This window comes from Macrotis lagotis, chromosome 7, assembly GCF_037893015.1.
Source record: "Macrotis lagotis isolate mMagLag1 chromosome 7, bilby.v1.9.chrom.fasta, whole genome shotgun sequence".
Taxonomy (NCBI): Eukaryota; Metazoa; Chordata; class Mammalia; order Peramelemorphia; family Peramelidae; genus Macrotis; species Macrotis lagotis.
The window spans coordinates 159,245,642-159,268,582 of record NC_133664.1 but is presented as its reverse complement, the minus strand read 5'-3'; the positions used below and the strand labels follow the sequence as shown (position 1 = coordinate 159,268,582).

Here is a 22,941-nt window from a genome sequence, read left to right as displayed (position 1 = left end):
ATCTCTTTTTCCATCTGGCCAATTTTACTTTTTAATGCATCCTTCTCCTCCATGACTTTTTGAACTGTTTTATCCATTTGACTTAAGCTGGTTTTTAGCATGTTATTTTCTTCAGCACTTTTTTGGATTTCCTTAACTAGGCTGCTGACTTCATTTTCATGTTTTTCCTGTGTCTCTCTCATTTTTTTCCCAGTTTTTCTTCTAACTCCCTCATTTGATTTTCAAAGTCTTTTTTGAGCTCTGTCATAGCCTGAGCCCAATTTCTGTGTTTCTTCCTCATCTTCAGACTGAGTATTTTGATCCTTCTTGAGGTCATTTGCAAAATATTTCTCAATGGTGTTCCTCTTGTTTCTCTGCTTGCTCATTTTCCCAGCCTGAGCCTGGTTTTGAGGTGCTTCCTCACCTTTTGGGACACTCCCACAAGCATCTCAGTATGTGAGGCTCTGTCCTCCCTCCTGGTCTGTGAATGAACATATGAGACCCCCTCTGCCACAGGACTGAGGTGGAGGGGGTGCCTGCTGTTCTATGGGGGGGGCTAGACTGTAATCAGGATCTGTATGTGTTCAGAGCCCCAGAGTCCTGTTCCAGAGGCAGAGGACAGAGCTCTGCAGTCTCTTTTCACTCCCCTCCCTAGGTTCACTGGGCTCATGCCCTAGGGGCTCCTGCTTCTGTTCCTGGATCTGGGCTGCCAAAAGACCACATTGCTTGCTGTGTGCCTTGAGGGCTGGGTTCCACGTGCTCACTCTGGCAGAGGTCCCCCTGCTGTTCCCCCAATTTGTGCTCGGTCTTCCCTGGGGTGTAGCTCAGGAGAATCCCCTGCTGCTGTGAGCCGTGGCTCCCAGTGCTCTGGGGCTGCCTCTGGGAGGCTGAAGTTCTTTCACTGTGGCAGGCCACCCCTCTGGTGGGCCGCACCTCCAACCCCGGGGAGCAGAGCCTTTCTGCTCCTTTCCAGGTTACCTTGAGTAGGAGCAACACCTCACTGGGTCCCTCTGTGGGTTCTGTCTCTCGAAAGTTTAGTTAGAGTCCTTAGTTTATGAGTTTTATCAGAGAGCGCCTAAGACACAATCCTTTCTTGTCACCATCTTGGTTCTGCCCCATTTTACTTTTAATAAGTCTTATAGTAACAATTACATATCATTAAATATCTAGGTAGTAATCATTATTGTTTCCATTTAGGATATGATTCAAATTATCAGACTGTTGTAAACAGCCACAATGAGTCCTAATTCCTTATTAGGAAGTTCATTTTAGTGATATTAACACAAGATGTTTTAGAAGTCGAATCTAGGAACAATGTCAGATGATGTTATTTCATATATATTTGATGTATTTGAATCTAATATACTTTTTAATGTTTCATTGATACTTAACCTTTTAAAAAGCATTTCTATAAATCTCCACTAATGCATCTCCCTTTTTCCTTCTCTCATTTCCCTCACAAACACTTCCCTTGCTCCAGACAAATTTAGGGAGGAAAATCTTCTAGCTCAACATTTCTCTGCCAAGATCCTCTGAAGTCATGATTGGTAACTATGATGATCATTGCCCTGAGGTCTTTCTGAGCTATTTTCCTTTACATTATTGTATTTATCTTCTATATTTTCCTCCTGATTCTTCTGTTTTTTTAATTCTATCTTCTATTTTTAATTCATATCCATTTATGAAAGTTTCTTTGAATTATTAATATTTATCATTTCTTATAAAGCAGTAATATCCCACTTCCCTATATATTATAGTTTATTTAGTCATTCACTAATGCATGGGCACCCACCCAGTTTGTTGCATGGATTTGTTTTGTTCTCTAGTCCTTGCTTCATTTGACCATTCCTTGTGTTTCTTTTCATCTCTGTCTTTCAGAATCCTCTTCTGTCGAAACCTTGTCTCCTTTTTATATCAATCCATTCACCTCCACCTGAAAGCATTTTCTCACTCCATATTTCTTAAATTACTTTAACTGGACCTTGCCTTTGTCCTTATAATGATCAGCCTGCTTAGGACATATTAAATAGTCTTTCTTTTTGCCAGATATCACATGTTGGTGTTTCTGGGTACTGATGGTATGCATAGTGCCCCACAATCAATTCAAGGCCAAGATGCTCCCCCAGAAACCAGAACCATCACCAGTAGTCCTGTTTCCTATTAATACCATGGGGTAGAATGATTCTGGTAAAAGCAAATGTGAAGGCTGCTGTGCACAGCATACCCCTCACTATAATAAGCATAATGGTCCAACTCATGCCAACACTTAGTTGGTCAGCATGGTCCTCTTTGATACTGAAGGAATAGCAGTAGTAGCCCAAATTGGTATACACACAGATGTTTGTGTCTGCTCCAGTAGAATTCAAGCTCTGTGAATGCACAGCAATGATTTTTTTTATTTCATTGTATGCCTAATGACTAAAATTGTGTCTTTTACTTAGTGAATGTTAATTAATTCTGTTTAATGACGAAATGAATGAATGAGTTAGAAAAGGGGAAAAAAAGTAGAGCATATATCAAAGGAAGAAAATTGCAAATAAGACTTGAACAGATTTGAAAATAAAGGTGACCGTACAGAGTAAAAAAAACTTTTGGAGCCTGAATTCAGATCAAAGTATATTAATTCTACTTATTTATTTTTTTCTTTCTTGTGCTTTTCCCTTTTTTTCTGATTCTTGTTTTCACAGCATGGCTAATATGGAAATATTAAGATGTTTAAGATGTTTAAGATGATTATGCATATATAATTTATATCATATTTCTTTCTGACTTGGGAAGGGGGAGAAAAAGAAATAGAGAGAAATTTTACAAAAATAATTGCTGAAAACTATCTTAATATGTAATTGGAAAAATGCAGTTAAGATTCTTACATTAGAAAAGAAAAGAAAGGTAACTTTAGCTGTCTATAGGTTATTAGGCAACAAAGTGATTTTTTTAGAAATTAAAGTTGGGTACCTAGGATTTTCTTTAGATGTACAGAGTCAAATCTGTATCAAGGGTATGACCTCATAACCCAAGTAAAAAAGATAAAAGAAACCTCATATGAAAATAAGCTCATTGAGAGCAAGGGTCTTTTTGGCTTTGTCATTTTCCTCATCTATAAAATACAGATAATAATAGGACTTTCCTCACAGAGTTGCTCTTAGAATCAAATATTCTATATTATAGACCTATAATCCATATGTAAATGTTGGTTGCAGTATTATTCCTTTGCATTTTACCTTGTACAGTTTTGGTTTGTTTTGTTTTCTCATTTTTCTACTGGGCTGTTGTTGTCTTATGATTTGCTTTCAGTGAAGTATTCTGCTTACTAATTTAAGCCAATATTCTCTCTGAAACTTAGTCTATAAGAATTGCCTCGAACACAGAGAGGTTAAGAGATTTGTCGATAGACATACACATACTCTGTGTGTGTGTGTGTGTGTGTGTGTGTGTGTGTGTGTGTGTGTGTGTGATATAAGATTTAAACTCAGATCTCATGCTTAAGAGGTCAGTTCTCTGTTCACTATGCCATACTGCTTCTTCTCTTGTACTTAAATATTGGTTGAATTGAAAGCATACCTTCAGGAGTAGCTTGGTGGTGCAGTGAATAGAACACTAGTCTTGGAGTCCGGAGTACCTGAGTTAAAAAATTGGACCTCAGACACTTAATAATTACCTAGCTGTATGACCTTGGGCAAGTCACTTAACCCCATTGCCTTACAAATAACTAAAAAAATAAATAAATCATACCTTTCTACCTTGAAAATAATGGGTAACAATAATTTGGGTAATTTCATTTAAATATCTAAAAACTATCTTTTAAGTAACTTTGGACACATTTGTAGTAGTAACCTTGAAGAAGAAAAGCATTGCCATTATTTAAGAATTCAGTAAGAAGTGAGGGACTTTTACAGCTGAATACCCAACTGAAAATGATCAGTGAAATTCCTATATTACCTGAATGCTCCTCCGATTATTAAATAAAGTTGTTTGGGAATAATTTTCTTTAACTAATATGCTATGCTCTGTTTTTTAAAGTAAAACCATCTAAAAGCAGCAAATGAGCTGGACTCCTTGACTGTTTCTATATCCATTAAAAATTAAGCCCTTGGGGGGTGGCTAAGTGGCACAGTGGATAGAGCGCCCACTCTGGAGTCAGGAGGACCTGAATTCAAATTTGACCTCAGATACTTAATAATTACCTAGCTGTGTGGCCTTGGGCAAGCCACTTAACCCCATTTCCTTGCAAAAAAAAAATAAGCCTTTGGTAGTCAGCAGTGATGATTGAGAAACATTCAAAACTTCAGAACATGATATTCCCCCTTCAGAATGGGTCCTGTTTGTAAACTCATGTTGATAGCAACTATGGAATGACAGAAAGTATTTGTTTAACAAGTAGTATTTTGAAGCAGGAGTAATAATTTCACATTCCAAAAATAGTGCTGCACGTCATCCACTTTTCTTCTGGATGATTCACCAGGGCAAGAGCTATAGTCTGACTTGATTGAAATGAAATATAGCTTACGCCCAGCACCAAAGACCATGCCAGAGTTCAGTGCCAGCAATTTGCATCTTTGAAAAATTGTGTCAGAGTTGTTTAAAAGGCAAGTTGAAAACTTTGGAAAAATACTTTGTAAAATAGGTATAAGGAATTTAATTGCCATTGTTAATTGAATATATTGGATATAGTATTGAACCCTTAAAGTTTCATTAACTTGGTGATTTTTAAGGATGTACATTTACTTTTTTTTTTCTGAAATAGTAGTTGTGCCTATCTATTTTTGAATAAGCAACTCATATAGTTAATATCTGCAGCAAGGGAAAATAATTTAAAAGTTCGTTGTCTGACAAAATCAACTAATTTTACCAGTTGCTTTATTTCTACTGCTAAATAATTCTCTGCCTGGCTTCACGGAAAACGTCAAGGAAAATATTACCCACATGTAGTCATAAGGGACTGACCAAAGTGAAAGAAAGGGAAAAAAAAATTATTAATTCTAAGGGGAAACTGGCTGCTTGTAACCATACCTTCCATCTCCCCACCTATTGCATAATTGGGTTATGCAACTTCTCAGATCAGCTTAGTTCACACAGCCAATCAATACCATTCTATGGAATTTAGTTGGACCAATAGAGTGTGTTATTCTGTCATTTAAGAAAAGTTGATTGCTGGATTAATGAGAAGCTCAATAATTTGCTGACACTTTCTTGACTAATGACATTATTCCTGTTGGAGCAATGAGGTCCCAGTTGTTGCCCATGGTCAGCAAGAAAGCCCCATCAAGAGAAATAGCATGGTTTTCATTTTAATCACACAAAATATATGTAAAAGGACCTCTCTTTTCTCCCTCCACATTATCAGCCTCCATTTCTTCATTTTAATAATGAGAATATTATGCTAGATAATAGATTTGCACCTGGAAGAGACCTTAGAGATCATATAGCTCAGCCAGTCATTGTATTCATTAGGTAAGTGAGGTCGAATGGCTTAGTACAGGTCGCATAAATATTAAGTAACAGAAGCAGGTTTGGAATTCAGATTCTATTCATTTAATCCAACTCTTTGCTTTGTATGAGGTTGTTACCTCTTTTTGGATTCTAATCATTTGTGATCAATAAATTTAAGAAGCTATGTCTATATTTCACATATAAGTTTGAATTTTCAAGTCTTGACATTTCACACACAACAAAGTAAACTAAGAGGTCTATGATCAAGTTATACAAAATTACTTTAGAAAAAATAGCTAGTTATTTTATGATGGTACACATAATAATAGGATGACAAATATCATAAATTTAAAGCAAGAAAGGACTTTAGAAGCTATTTAATCCTCCTATATTACCATTGAGAAAACTAAAGACAACTAGGGCTTTGAATGACCATGATTACACAAAGAACAGCTGTGAATTCAAACCATTGTCCTCATGATATGATCAGAGAGGCAGCAAGGTCAAACTTTTGTTCTTATTATGCCTCCATTCATGACTAGATTTCTAAGAAAATTTTCTCAAGTCTTGTGTATCCCCAAAAAGTATAAGCAACTTTCTAGAAAAGTACTCAGTTTACAAAACAGGCAAAAGTTATACCCCTTTGAACTTCATTGTTCAGTGTTTGACCTGATTGTCTAATTTCTTGCTATTTCAAGTCAAGCTCTTCTGATCTGAGTTTGTTTTATAAGTCATATAGACATGCACATGTTCATTTCCTTATGGGATAATAAAATTTCAAAGAAGAAGAAAGACAAGGCCAGATACAAGGACAGGGAGACATCTCCTTAAGAGTTCACATGAAAACCTAATCTACTGTATTTACAAGAGATAATAATCTTGATGACCTTGGAATTGTCATTCAAATCAGGGTCCAATATCTTTAAAGGCAAGGAAATGGTCTAGTATACTCTTAGGTAATTTGTATAATACCAATAGACAAAAATGTGAATTCATACCATGCAAACTGGTTTGATTAATGGCAGATTCTCATGGCCACTGATTCAGGAGTTCCCAAGATAATACTGAAAGGCACAGAAGAAGCTTGTGAGATTCTACTTGTCCCTGTGCTTGTTTTATGAAGACATAATTATTTAGTCTTGATTTCTTCTGTTCCTAAGCCCTCATGCAGTTTCCAACACATGCTACTCTATTTGGAATCATGCACAACAGACTTGAAAACAAATACAAATTTGAAGGAAAAATCGCTTGCAAAAACAGAGATCCCTAATTCCTTTTGTGGAAATCCTAAAACATGAGATAATTTTTTTGGTCTACTACTGCATCTCCAGAGGAATAATGAGAGATCAACTGATACTTCTACTCCTATACTTCTGAGTAATCTGGGCTCCTAGTAAATTTAATCTTAATTAGTTTGAATTTTTTTTCAGTCATCTGCATGAACTTGGTCAAATCAATTAGCCCTGTTGAGTTTCAGTTTCCTCATCTGAAAAATAGATGGATTGGATTAAATGACTTCTAAAATTCCTTCCAGTTTTAAATCTTTCTTTCTATTACACAAATGCGTGTGCACACACAAAAACACACACACACACTCACACACCCACTCGTACACACATTCACACAGATGTACACATGTGTTTGTGTGAGTGTGTTTGTGTGTGTATACTATCCAAAAAACGAGTACTTTTCTGAAATCGTTCTTATGAGTAACAACAGTTCTGATACATAGTAGCCATAGCTTACCCCTTAGTTCTGCTCTTTTTTTTTTAACATACTCAACTCTAAAGAAACAAGAGTGAGCTGAGTTTAGACAAGAGGTATGAGCTAATTCTGATTTTATGAACTATCCCAAGATGAGAAATGCTGGTGTCTTCAATGGGACAACAGTTATTTTCCTCCCTCCTACTCCTGCCTGGCAGTCTTTCTCTGATTATAGTACATTAGATTGATAGATATTTGGAAGAAAAAGTAAGGATAAGGATATATTGAATTTCAATTTTGAGGGTTATTTGTGGAAGAAATCAGTGATAAGTTCTATACAGGTACTATGCATTTCTTGAAATTTTATCTTAAGATAATTTAATAAGAACATTGGCATACAAAATGTGTTTATATGTTAAAGGTAAAAATAAAATAAAAAATGACACTGAGACTTGGATGGTACCTTTCCCAAGAGGGAATTCAGGTTTACATATTGCTCTTTTTCCTTTTGCTGTTCAATGCCTTTTAAGTTATTTCTGAGAAGAATTACAACTACTACTATTATTTCTACCAATAATCATAATGATAGTGATTCTAATTTGCTGGAATTCAGCCTAATACCACAATCAGTTATTTTATTATAACTTTGCAATAAAGCCTGAGAAAAGATCATCCATCATTTGCATTCTGCTTCTTGCTCCAAAAGCATCTGAGATATAGTTAAACATGGAATTATATTGACCTTGGTCTGCTACAAATCAATGGCATAAAAACAATAGAAAAATTGAATTGCATACTTTAACATGAACTGAGGGCATTTAGTTAAATCTGTATCTCAATATAGCCTAATTTTGGAAATATTACTTCTATTTCTTTTTTTTTTCTTTTTTGGTTATGTTGTCACAGTTTTCGATCATGATGAATTTGTGGTTTTACAACAAACTTAAATTTTCATCAAATCAACTGCTATCTAGGTCTATCTTCCTTACTCTATTTTTGCTCATTTTAGATTAAAATGATTTTATTTATATCTAATAATGTCATCTCATTAGATTCATGTCATACACAAAGTGAGTAAGCATATTATACATACTTTTATATAAACCAATTATATTTGCCGTTATCCAAATCATTATAAAGATTTTTGAATAGAACATTGAATATTAGAGCATTGTGACATTCCAGTAAAGAATTCCTTCTACCTTTCCATTATTCCAATAATGACAACTCTTGCATCTGATAATTCAGCTAGCCTACAATGTGTCAAATTCTGCTATAATTTAACCTACATATAACCATTTTATTTGCTTAATGGTTATGAGACACTTTGTTAAATGCCTAAATAAATTTCAAACATAACTGAGCTATGGAATTTTCATGATCTCCCAGTATTCTACTCATGTTTTGTTGTTCATTTGATTGTTTTAATAACTATTTCACGTAACACTTGTGACTACAGAATTCCATTATCTCCATTTATTCCTTAAGATTTTACAACAATATTTTAAGATAGTTGCCGAAAGACCTAATGCCCAATGCATATTTGTTCAAATCTTGTATGACCCATGGCTCCCAGACCAAACTTGAATCTGCACCTTTGTCCTTTCGCTCTCCTCTTCAAATTCTCTTTTACTTGTTTTCAGCCATTAGAATATAGGTTCCATTAGGACAGGGATTTTCTTGCACTACCCACTCACCCACCCACCCACAATCTTCACATACACACACACACACACACACACACACACACACACACACACACACACCAAGAGGAGAAAAGAATTGGGAGTGGCAATTTGTACATGAAAATATATTCTTTTTCCAGTGAACTAAGGTACTTTTCACTTAATGATTCTCTTCAGAGAAGCTATACTTCAGTTTACTAAATAGTTTTCAAGGCTGCACTCATTATTCTAGCTCTTCACACTTTGTTTTGTCTCCATTTAGATGCAGTCATAGCAAGTTAGTTCAGACAGAGAGCACCCAACTTATCAGCTTCCAAAGTGTTATTTGACTACTGAGCCATAGTAGAGGCACTATACTTTTTTCTAAAGAGTGCATTCCTTTGAAATTTTTCTTTAAAAAAATACATTAGGACTGTATCAGAAGACCTGGCTTTGAATTCTGGACATGCACATCTTACTTAGCTCTGGTAATTGGACCAGACACATTCTTGGGAGCTCTAGTTTTTTTTTTTTTTTACTATAAAAGATGATAATTAAACAAAATGACCCCCCCCAGATTCTTTCTAGTTCTTCTTCCATTATCTTCAATTTTCTGACTTGTATAATTGGTTGAAAATAATATTTCTGAAAAAATGGGGTAACACTAAAAAGAAAATTTCCTTAGTTTTATTGTGAAAAAATATACCCAAGAGCTAACATTTCTATGACACTTTAAAGTTTGTAAAGCACTTTCTATATATCATTTCAGTTAATCTTCAATAACAACCTTAGGAGGTGGGTACTATTATTCTCTCCATTTTATAGATGACAAAACTTAGATTTTCTTAGAATGGTGAAGTCACTTGCATAAGGTCACAAAGCTAATTAGTGTTTGAGACAAAATTTAAATTCAGATTTTCTTGCCTGCAAGCCCAACACTCTGCTATATCACCAGAGGACAGATGATCCCCATGTGATATTATCACAATTGTTGTGACATTTTGTAGTAATATTGCTTATGTACTATAATCAACCAATTAATCAGTGAAGAATTATATTTTAGACATTAAATGCTTACCAGGTTTTGTGCTTACTATACTTATTGTGCATGTACTAAAAAGATAAACAAAAGAAAACTAGTCCTTGCCATTAAGGAATTGATTTCTTCCAGGTGAGATATGTTGTATCTATATAAGGTATTGCAAAGATTCTGGAATGACCAATATATCTCTCCTTCATACTGATTAGTCAGGTTTCTTCCTCAAAGGACTGTGGTTAAATCTAAGGGAATTATAATTGTTTTTCTAATGTGAGAGTTTATTAGTCCACACCAATATTTTCCCCTCCATAATTATTGTTCTGACAGTCAGACATAATTAGCTTTTAGCTGGGAATATTTCCTAAGGTGAATTAATAAGAACAGTTGATACCAAATACTTCCCCACAAAGTTCATAACACATTTTATCACAAGTATATGCAAAATCTAGTGGAAGGGATGTTTGTTTAAAGCTTATTAGACAAAGGGAGTTACTACCAAAGGTCCTAGAATGGTTTTGTTTTTGTATTTTTTCCTGGAATCCTCAAGATATTCTTATAAGATATGTTTTTTCCCTTATCCTATCTGGTCTGTCCTTAGTTCCCCCAAAAAACAGTGCCATCCATTATTCTGTGGATGCTGTTGGTTGCCAATGGTAAGTACAAAGGCCTCCAAACCCTGTGAAATCCTCATAATACTCTTCTGGTTATGTGAAGGGTTGAATAGAGGACTGACACCTTTTCTCTGGCCTCAGTTGAGCAGTGACTCAGGAGGGATTGAATGGGGATATTTGTTCACTACTTCTATCCCTATAGAAGAGAGACCCTAAGGGTCTCCTATATTCTGGATACATGTGGAAAGATTGGTTTTATCTCTCATCCAACTTTAAGAGAGTAGAAAATTAATTGAAACAACAAGGAAGGGCAGCTGGTAGCTAAGTGGATAGAGCAGCAACTCTGGAGTCAGGAAGGCCTGAGTTCAAATTTGACCTCAGGCACTTAATACTTAGCTGTGTGACCTTGATCAAGTCATTTAACCTCATTGTCTTGCAAAAAAAAAACAAGCAAAGAAACAAGAGGGAAAGATTAGTTTACAGAATATTTGTGGCTCTTTCCAAAAGGATTTGTCACCTGTGATAAACTGAAATGTAGCTCTCCTTTTCCCTTGAAGTGAAAAATCAAACCAAACAGCACTTTGGGTCATCAAACTGAGATATAGACAAAATTGCTGTTCCTTTTTATTCAAGACATATCAAAATATCTCCATGACAAATATAAAGTAGTTGTGGTGATGAGTTTTCTCTGGTACTCTCTATCCAAGGACAATGAATCCAAAATGGATCTCTGCCACCCCAAGTGTCATTCAAATAGAATTTTTTAACCCTTAATTAGGACACGCTTATTACTTAAAGATTAACACTTAAAAAACCCTCTGAGCTATGGGGCTCCCAAAAGAAGATTAGCTATTTAGGACTGTATCTTCAAGGTTTCTAGGCCAGCAGAAGTAACTCATACTATAAACCTGTATTCAATTAAGTTCTCAGAAAAGCAGTTTGCATTCATGTCACACCGAGGCAAGTATTCTCAGTCTCCTTAAAAGTAAAGAGGAAAAAAAAAGATTATTTATTTATAGACTAGGCACTAGGTATTTTAGGAATACAAAATACTATTTTTTTGCATAAAACATGTTATTGAATTCTCTAATAAAAAGATAATGGTAAATAAGTATTCAAATGAGTATGTTATATGGAAAAAACTGATCTGTCTTATAAAGAAACAGAAAAAAGCATATTACTATATATATGTATATATACATATATATGTATATATATACATATATATGTATATATATACATATATATATATATCTGTAGTTTTTTAAAAAAATGAAAGTTTAAACAATGTTAACTCTTTTGGTGGATCCTCAACCTAAGTCCCCAATCCAATTGCAAAAGTGCCAAGTGGAGAATCTCTCCAAAGGAGGAAAACCTAATATTTATCCCAGACCATACCCTACATTTAAGGTTGATTGGCCTACTTTCCCAGTCATCACTGACACTGGTAGACTGAGTCTATAGTGTATTTCAGAAGGACCTCCTCTAAGAGAAAGAGACCAAGAACAAACTAAAAACCAAAGCCAAAGTTCCTGTTTTTCTTTTTATCCTCTAACTCAAAAAAAAAAAACAAAACCCTCTTCCAGAGTCTCCTCTGGTTCTTAACTCATTTGAATGCTCAGCTGGCAAACTGGCTTGCTATTTTGTACAAAATCTACAAGTCATAACTGACTTTTCTCTAAGAAACCAGAATACATAATCTGCATTACCATCTATCTTAAAGAGTGTTTAATACAGTGGAACTATTCTTACTTGGTTAAGGTAACAGTCCTGTGTCCCAAAGTAACCCAAGAGAGAGAGGATGATTGATTGTTTATTGGACCCTTCCTTTCCATTAATTTCAAATTATGTACAAAACAAACAAATTACAAGTGATGAGATTGTTGGAAAGACCAAAATAATTGAGGAGGTAAAAGACTGGTAATATAGGGCATGGCACTTGGGTTGAATTTTAAAGGAAATTAGTGATTCTAAGAACTGGAAGTAAGAGGGAAATATACTGAAGATAGGGGAAACCTTGTTATCGCACATTTACTGACCACTCCCCAAGATCTGTATCTATTTCTATATCTCTATTCCTTTTCTCATTTCTAGATGAATAGTATTGCCTCTAATCCCTTCAGCAAACAATAATTTAAAATAATAAAACTTCTCATAGTAAAACAAAACAAAAAAAATTGTAAAGTTCAGTGGGTAGGCAAAGATATTCATATCAGTGATATTGTTAAACCATTCTTGCAAATGTCGAACAGCTGTAAACAATAACCAGGAAGTCAAAAGAGGTCAAAAACTGTGTTCACCATCAAACACTTGATCCCCCATGCCAAGTAGAAACAGATGGCAGCCAAGGGCAGCACAAATTTAGAATGCAAATTTCTTTTAAAAACACAATAGAGGAGGATGATAGAAGGATTCTGACATTCATGCCAGTGAAAAACATTAGAAACTCAAACAAATTTATAGAAAACTTAATGTCAAACCCAAATGACCCACATAATACCTAAAAGCATTCACAGAGAAAAATGACAGCCAGGCATGTGTTAAAATATAATATATTTGTAATATATTTCAAGTTATCTCATAATCAATGATGGAGGAACCATCACTTTAGAATTTTCAAAACCAAGTTAGTTATTTTGTATGTAAAGAAGTAGAAATGATGCTTTACAAGACTGTCCAAAAGATTGTATCAAAGGGAATTTTATTGGGGTTGACACCTTGTTGATGTTTGACGGAATGGTTTACAATTTGTCTTGGGGAGTAGACAATGCTAGAATATATACATGTGTGTATATGTGTGTCTGTGTGTGTGTGTGTGCATCAAGAAAATTATTAAATGTTGAAACAAATTTTACTGGATAAGAATTGCACAAAAATCATAAAATTTCATAATTGAAAGTCTCTCGCCACCAACTTATCCAATACATTCTTGAAAAGAAATCTGCTACAAAAACCTGAGAATTGATTATCCAATCTGTGCATAAAGACTTTAGCTGAAAGACAAAAAACTACCTAGAAAGGTAGCTTATTTCCTGCTTTAATGGTTCTAAATTTTAGCAAGCCTTTTCTGACTTCAGCCCTAAATTTAACTATTGAAATTTCACTCTGTTGTTCTGCCTTTTGTGGAAAAATAAAAGTCTAATTTTTTTCTCCACAAGCATTCATATATAAATATATCTTTAAAAGTTTAGAACTCCACTAAAACTTGTGGGATTTCTTATATATACATTCATATACTTACATATATATATAAAATATAAAAATGTATATATGTATACCTAGCTTCACCTGTATGCATATACACATACATAGTTTTTGGACACTGAGATATAGATATATACACATACATTATATAGTATATGTGTGTATATAATATATATAATATATATTTGTATATAACAGGGTATCCCAGAAGTGTGTATGTGTGTATGTGTAAAGACATATATACATATTTTTGAATATTACTCTTATGAAATTGGTATTACAAAAAACAAATACTTTTAAAATATCTGAAATTTTTTATTCATATTTTTTGTTTATTGTAAAATAAAACAAACTATTTATTCCCTGAGTGTATAATCAAGCATTTGAAAAAAAAATTGAACTGAGGAATGGGTATAAGCAACATTTTTGTCCCAAATAATCTAGAGATTTCAGTTAAAAGTTTTACAATGTTGTTTTGCATTAGGTAGGGCTTTAATTATAAGGATAATTGCCCCTATGATCTTTCCTTCATTTTCAGGAGTAGACCCAGTAACATCATCAATTCGAAGTTTCTAAATATTAGAGGTTTTAAAAAATGACAAATTTTTTGACCTTTTCAAATAAGACGTTTCTCTGGTTGTCTAAGGCAAAGGTAAGAGTTTTTCTCCCTGGTTGATAGCTAAGATTACTCTGTGTTAATCAAGTAAATCATGAAAATAAAGTTACAAAATGTTAGATCTACAATTTCCTGTGAGAAAGGAAACCCATTTCTTCCTCATGATTATTATTCACTAAGCCATGCTTAAAGAGTAAATAGTTGTGAAAACAAGAGAGAACTGAACTCTCTCTGTCTCTCTCTCTTTTTTTTTTTTTTTTTTTTTTTTTAGGATTTTGCCAGTCAATGGGGTTAAGTGGCTTGTTGAAGGCCACACAGCTAGGTAATGATTAAGTGTCTGAGGTCACATTTGAACTCAGGTCCTCCTGACTCCAGGGCTAGTGCTCTATCTACTGCACCACCTAGCTGCCCCAGAACTGAACTCTTACTAAGTTTTCAGGTCAATAAATTTCCTGAGAATATTTTTGTGGAGGTTTCCTGAATTCCTAATATAAGACTATTAGAAGAAGTAATCATCTATTTGTACAAAAAAGATAATAGTCTACAAATTTGAAAGATATTCATGTTTGTGACTGAAATGTTTATTTCAAAAATGTCATTAGAATATAGATATCTTTAAGCCTTCTCTCTAATTTGTGCCTCATATATTTCCCATTTTTAATATTAATCGTTGTATTAAATGTGCAAAGAAATTTCTAAATGAACAATGAAGACAGGTAGAATTTTAAAATTTACTTTGAAGTCAGGGCCTGCTATGAAGGGTACAATAACAGTATTCCATCTGAAGCATCTGTGGGCTGCAATAGGAAAAAGAAAAGGGAGGAAATGATGAAAAGCCATTTTCAATACTTAGGGCTAGAGAAAATTATAAACCTCCTCACATTTATCTCTTTCATTTTCTCTGAAATGGCAATTATCCTCTCCAGTTTTGAATCTTTTAATGAGCTGCAACTGTTTAATATCCTTTGTGGTATTTCTTTATATTTTATCCTATACAAAATGTGCCTTGCTACCAGAATTTGAAGAAAGAACATTAGGCACAAAAGATATTGAAACATGATAAAAGGATATACTTGGTTCTCAAAAACCATGGGCAAAACATGCATACAAAGCAATTGTTACTTTGACCAAGTATTTTCAACTTCATTCTCTGTGGAACAAAACTTATAGAGGGTTGTTATGGGGTTATATAACTTCGACTGCAGCAGAAGTCAGAAAGATATGGATTCAAATCCAACCCTTCACAATGAATGGCTTTGAGATCTTAGACAAGTTATTGAATCTCCCAGTGCTCTTTAAGCAAAATTATAAAGTGCAGAGAAGGTATGAGCTTGTATTGGTAGGGAGAGTTTTCATATTTGAGAGTACCCTACTGCCATCACCATAAGTCCTGTTCCTATCCCAACTGCAATAAACATGTGTGGCTTACAATGAAAGAGATAATAAGTACTAACTAGAAGAAATAATTTTAATGCTATAATTTATGAAGTAACCATAATAACTTCAGAGGTAAATGTTATATTTCATTAATGTTATATTAGACTCAACTTGAAATGTTTTTTCTTGAATGATAACATGACTAAGATATGATTTCCTATCTTAAGAAGGGTAAGGGCCTATTCATGCATTATACTAGAGGGATTATGAATGAAACTGTCACCTATTGTGTTTCTGTGGAACCTAATAGAATATATTCACGATTTATTTCTTCATTTCTGAGATCAGCCAGGCAAAATTCCTTTTTAAAAAACATACTTTCCCAGGATTCTCATTTACTAAAAAAAAAATAATATTATGGCATCTAGGTAGTACAATGGGATAGAGCACTGGCCCTGGAGTCAGTAGGACCTGTGTTCAAATACATCTTCAGACATTTAATAATTACCTAGCTGTGTGACCTTGGGGAAACCACTTAACCCCATTGCCTTGAAAAAAACAAAAAAAAATCACATTAATTGCTTATGAGTGGAATTTATCTATATGAGAGGATTAACATTTCTTCCTCTCTATCTTTTTGTTTGTATCTCAGTCAAATAACTGTTGTTTGTTTTTTAATTGACTGAAATTAATTTGCATTCTTCTCTATCCTGATATTGTCCTAAGGAGTTTGGGTGTTGAAAATTTTGAAAACGATGATTTAAAAAGGGTTGACTATAGCTTTCAATTTTTATGAACTAGTTCCCAAATAGCATGGTTAATGAAGAGTTGCTTTTCTGGTTATGATATGCAAGGATCTTGTATTACTAAAGTCCTAGAAATAGGCATTAGGATATACAATTAGATTACTAATTAAGGTGGGTTTAACTCTACTCCAGAGCTAGTACTCTTATCATGGGGTCTATGACTTAAATGTTTATTTTATAAATTATCAATAGAAATTGTTTCTTTTATAATCCTATGTACTTTATTTCATGCATTTAAAACATTTTTTTTCTGAGAAGGGGTTCCAGGTTTTACTAAACTAAGCTAAAAGAGTCCACAACTCACAAAATAGTAAGATCTTTTTCATTCAATACTTCTATACAGCATCAGGAATGAGGTAGTGATGGAAATACCCCAGTGTGATTATAGTTAAAACATAGAAGGCACTTACTGCTTGCTTCTAGAATAAAAAATAATGAATACATGACTAACTGGAATAAAACTCTTATCAGGTAGGATCTCTAGGATGTGGTGAAGTTTTTGGAAGAAATACAATTGCCTTCTGGTAAATAAATATCTAGATATCTTAGGTATGCATACAGATTTATCTCTCCTATATCTATACATATATATGGCTTTCAATGAAGATATAGATTTTAAGGGACTTCCCACAATTCTATTGACTGATGACATTCTGCAGATCACATCCAACCCCAGAACAATGCAGCTGCATATATGAGATCCTTATTCTTTCAAAGATTTCAGTCTCTCTACCCACCTAGCAAAATCCAAGAGTATATAAAGTGCTTATAGTTAAGACTATGATATGCAATTGGATGAAAGATTCATTGAGCTGAATCAGCAGCAGATGTATTTTGAATAGATACCGCAAATGGGAATGAGCTAAATTTTATCTAACAAAATGTGTCATGCTTTCTGTGACCCCAAGATGCTCCCTAAAACAGAATCTTACCCTTTGAAAAGTCATGTTCTTTCAGAAATTCTATTTGACTGTAACTCATGAGACATCATTTTCTCCCAATAACCCATATTGTAGGTGACAGGGCAATGTAGAGATACATGATGGACTTAAATAGGCTAATGCATGCTATGACCTATAATTTGCTTCCAAAAATTGATGGAACCAATAGAATCTAGTAGATAAATGACTAGAAAAAGAAATGGATTTGTCATATTACAAGTGAGGGTAAAGACTACCCAAGTATGGTACTATTGTCCTCAAAAATGATTACACACCAGGAATCAGGAGAAGAGATTAGGGGCAGCTTGAGGTCTCTCAACCAGTCTTCTTTTCCTTTACCTCCCTCTCCTCCCCTGACTGGTCCCTTAGCATCATGACTGTGAGTTCACACCTTGGGACAGGTGAGTGGGCAGGTGGGGGGGGGGGATATCAAGCTCTAATGATCAGTGCATTCAGAAAACTCATGCAATACATAACACCTGGGAACCTCTCACCTCCAGAAGGAGAAGGGGAAAAAAAATTTCAGCTCTGTTATAAAGCACTCAGGAAACAAGATGTCTTTGGTTGGATATACACACTCTTAAGACCATTCAGGTTACTACTGGCTTGCTTACTGTATAAACACATGTCTTCTCAGCACATTTGGGCAAGATACGTGTGGTAGGAGACAGTTTCTCTGAGAACATTTCAGTTACTGTATGCTTGTTCTCTGTGGAAACTGAGAAAACAAGATACCTGTAGCATGATCTACTGTATTAGATATCATTTCATTTGCCTCAAGCTTTAGCCTCTATAAAAGACAATCATGTTTGAGAAAATGCATATCTCTCATCTTAGTCATGTACCATGAGAAATAAAATAATCTCAGGTGCATGCACACACAGCTACACATACAGATACACATACACAGAGTCTGATTAAAGAGCAAGAGAAAGACTTTATTTAGTAGTAAAGTGGCATAGCAGATAGGTTGTAAACTCTTGGATCAGACAACTTGAATTTGAATTCTACCTAGGTAGTTTATTGATTGTGGGACTCTACACAAGTCTTATCTCTCTTTGATTCAGTTTTTTTTTATCTGTAAAACAAGGATAATAGCATCCTCTTCCTAGAGTTATTAAGGGAAACAAATAAAACAAGATACCTAAATACCTCTGTAAGTGATAAAAGTTCTATATAAATACTATCATTTGAATTCTTTGAAATGTAAAGAAGTTGGAGATGAATTGTGAAAGGTAATGTGTAAGAAATTTTGGCATAATGAACTGGTCACTTCTTTAAAGTGAAATACTACTTCAAACATTATATAATCTGTGAGTTCTAGTCTTACCCACTGGATTCCTAAACCAAAAACCATATGGTGATTTTTTTTTTTATATTGAGGAAGGAGTCTCAAATAAAAGGTAACTCTAAGGAAGAAAGGGAACTAGGTCACTTTTAGACAGCTTCAAATGGCAAGTTTTGATGTTAGGGTGAGGGTTGTTCAGAGACCAGTCACAACCTGGCAGACTGGAGGCATGGGTTATATGTATCATCCTTTCTGTTACCACTGTCTTATCCCCACACATTTTCCTTCTTTTTTTAAACTCTTAGTTTCAAAAGAGACAGTAATAACATTGGCAACGGAATAATCCTGCTTGAATAATCCTGCCATGCTTTGCAAAGAGGCAGTGATGAATTTCAACTGATAAAAGATATATGTAATAGAATGTGGTAAATGTCTGTCAATGAATAACTCTGATAATTTGCAGTAGTGCATCATAATTTGTACCAAATCAATTTAATGAAGGCAGGTGGTTCAGTTTTAACTCAGAGGAGTTTCTTATTAGTGACAGTATTCTTGATTCTATGGGGAAGTCTATAGATCATTTTACCTGAAAGAGATATGTGTCTAATCAATTAAATTTATAACAGGGGAATCAAGGATTGTTCTTTTCATTTACCTAGACTATTTGAGAGGGCAACTACATTGCATATACATTAGAAAGGTAATTTTAAAATAAAAATACATTTCTAGCAGCAGAAATCTGTGTAGGTTACTAAATGTATTTTTATCTGTGCTATTCCCATAAGGTGAGTGATTCTAGTTTATGTGAGGTGGCAGATTACATCTGTTGTTCTAAAGATGGCATTTTCTCAGGCTGCCAAAAAGCATCTTCATCATTGGGTGTGTTCCACTTTTTCAGAGGGGGAAAAAGGAAGAAGGAAAGGATGAGCTGGAGGACTTTCCCTTCTATTAACTAATCAAGAAAGATCTGCTAATTCTAATTGCAGGCAGAGTGAACTTGCAAACTGCCTTTACTTAGACTCATATCCTATGATGAGTTAACAAGGGCAGACAGGATCTGTTTCCTCTACCCAGATATGAGTGGATGAAAACTTACTTTCTGGGTAATGGGTTCACTGCTTCAGGGTGGATACATGCAAGTTGGAAATGTGTGGAAAGTATGAGCTACCTGCAGATGTCCAAAAATAACTATTTGGTAGGTAATCCCCTTGGCAGCTTCAAGAAGTTGGATTTTTTTGAGCACTTCATTAAAATTGAATGCATTTAGTGAGTATTTGTAATGTCATTTTTTCTATTAAGTGAAAGAATTTGGGGAGGTTTATGTTCTAAGAATCTAGGTATATTTATGTATTTGCAGAGAATAATATATTTTGTTTCTCCATTACTCTGTTTCAATCTTATAATGAATAATAATAATAATAATAATATAATAATGATGATATTTGCTCAAGCTTGAATGGAAAACTTTATTTGGAAATAATATTTTGATAAGAAATTTCAATGTATATTTGTATTGAATTATATTACATATTTAATTATGAAATCTAATAGGCAAATCCAAATAAATACATTAAAGTTTAATTGTTTTATTTTTAAAATATTAACTTTAAATTATTTCTCTCATTTTAAGTGCTAAGTATTTGTGAAGTGAATATTTGCACAATATATGGGTATGTTTAGAATAATATTTAATATGTTTTACAATGGTACAAATTTCTCATTGAAAGGTATTTTTATTCTAATTCTGGTTATTTAAAAGTATTGGTAATTTTTGCACTGGTTTCTATTTGCATTTATTTTCTCCTAGCTATTTCTGAAAAGTTCAATTGATTGACAAAAATGAGCCTTTCTAAACCCCTGTGTGTTTCCTTCCAAATTTCTTGTAGCTATTAAATCATATGCATATTTTATTAACAAAAATGCAGGAATGATCTTGGGATACATATTTAATATGATTGAATGTTCTCATCAAATATATGAATTCTGATATTGAAATCTCTTTTGTTCCATGTTCTTCCAAAATGTTTTCCAAAAATATCTCAGTGCTTTTGATTTCACTTTTTGGATGTTTGTGATGTTAGGTTAATAATCAACTGTAGGGGCAGCTATGTGGCTCAGTGCATAGAGCACTGGCCCTGGAGTCAGGAGGACCAGAGTTGAGATCTGTTGATAATTAGCTAGTTATGTAACCTTCGGCAAGTCACCTAACCCCATTGCCTTGCAAAAACTTTTAAAAAATCAATGTAGCATTGCTTTGGTAAGACATTGAGAAATGTTAATAAATATATAAATAGTAAATTCTAATTGTTTTTTGAACACTTTGCAATCTCGGTATAGAGAAACATAATGTTCCAGTTATTTCATTTAATATAACAAACTGCTGAGTAAAGAAACTCCTCTCAATGCCAATCACTTTTCTAGTCTTACAGATTTACCTAGGGCACAAAATTATGTGAGGTGCCCAGAGACATGCAGATAGCATTTGTCCTAGCTGGGATTTAAACTAAAGTCTTCTTGATTTCAAAACGAACTATCAGTTTTCTACACTAAAGTATCTCTTGCTTTGCTAGCCTAGTTTTAAGTAATATCTAATTCTAATACATCAAATAGAGATTTTCAGACAATACTTGATTAACAAAATTTTAGTTATGGTGTATGTATTATCAATGGTGTTTCTTAATTTAGAATTAGTGACATTTCAGTAATTTAACCTATTTTCCAGATTTATCCAGAATTTTGAGGCTTTATTAATATTTTTTTCCTCCTCGTCAAATATATAAAAATCAGACATTAAAATTTTAAAACTGAAGAAAACCAAAGAAAAAATGTTTTACCAATATAATAATCTTTAGTTCTAAGATCCCTACTCCCTTTAGTAGTTACTGTTTCAATAAAATATAATAGAATATATATCTAAGATATTTTTATTTCTGAAAGTCAAAATAAAAATAACATTGAAATTCAAGTTAATATGAAAGCTGAATTGAGCTATAAATATTTATAAAAATTTGACTGTAGGGTAATTTATTTTTGAACTTTAAATTACAAAGAAGTGGGTGTACTGTCCTTTTTGTGGTTTATTGTCTGCAGTATTTTCATATAAGTGAGTTATGAAAATAATTAAGTAATCCCATGTAGGTTTTAACAACATTTTCTAAATGGAATCTTAATGTTTAATTTGTAGAACAAAATCTCATATATATATATATATATGTATATATATATATATGTATATATACATATATATGAAATATAACTTTAAAAAAAGTATTGAAAAAGTTCCTAAATCATTACTTTTATAAATCAATTCTAGGGTCAAATAAGTTTAACAATACTATTTTTTTCTATAGTCCATTTCCTTTTATTTAAAAAAAATGTCTTATTTCAGGAGGGATTGTGGATAAGGATCTTCGCCATTACCTCAATTTACGGTTTCAGAAGGGATCAGTGGACCATGAGCTTCAACAGATCATTCGAGATAATCTCTACCTCCGTACAGTGCCATGTAAGTAGGATGATTTTGGTGTCTATATTTTGATTGATTGAACACACAGAGTTACACGCACATATGAATATATATATGTGTGTGTGTGTTTGTGTGTGTGTGTGTATTGTGTATTTATATTTGTATATGTGAACATTTTTGGAAAAGATTTACTCAATAGGCTAGAAGTATGTTAGTATGTTGTTATATTCATTAAATGGATGGCAGGAATAAAAAGAAATGTTGGTTGTCTTAGTGGTGTTATTGTTTAATTTGATTAACTCTAGCTAGAAGGAAAGATGGTATTTAAAAACCAATGATTCAATCTGATTGTGATTTTGTAAGCCCATATTTCTCTTTACATTAATCAACTCTTCTACCTACATTGCAAACTTCTGACAAATTTCATTTATTCAATGAAGAATATATATAATTTCCCCTACCTGCAAACAAAGCCTTCATAAACCAATAAGTTTATTAAGTATCTCTCTTGGAGCAGCCTTATATGTATGTTGAAAGAATAATTGTTTATAATAAGAAATTTTGTTTATAACTCCATTTTGATGATAAATGGGGCAGTGTGGTCAAGTGAATTGCCCAGTCTAGTGTCTCTAGAGATAATTCTGAGTCGAACACTATAATGAATCAGCGTAAAGAAAAAGTTCATATTATACTGAGCGAATAATATTAAAGAGAAACAATCTTCAGAATTATCAGAGTATTTTATTCCATAGATGTCATTTTGAGGTATAAGTAGTATTCTTCCAAAAAGATAATAGCCTGTTTATTTAAAAGGAA

General features: G+C 33.6%; 1 protein-coding gene across 1 annotated transcript in view; it reads left to right on the top strand.

Moving 5' to 3' along the window:
• MAGI2 (membrane associated guanylate kinase, WW and PDZ domain containing 2) overlaps positions 1-22,941 on the top strand; it is a 1,847,576-nt gene that overhangs the window by 500,128 nt on the left and 1,324,507 nt on the right. Inside the window, exon 2 of the mRNA XM_074194021.1 lies at positions 22,048-22,164. Coding sequence (XP_074050122.1) covers positions 22,048-22,164 — 117 coding nt within the window. The remainder of the gene's footprint in view (positions 1-22,047; positions 22,165-22,941) is intronic.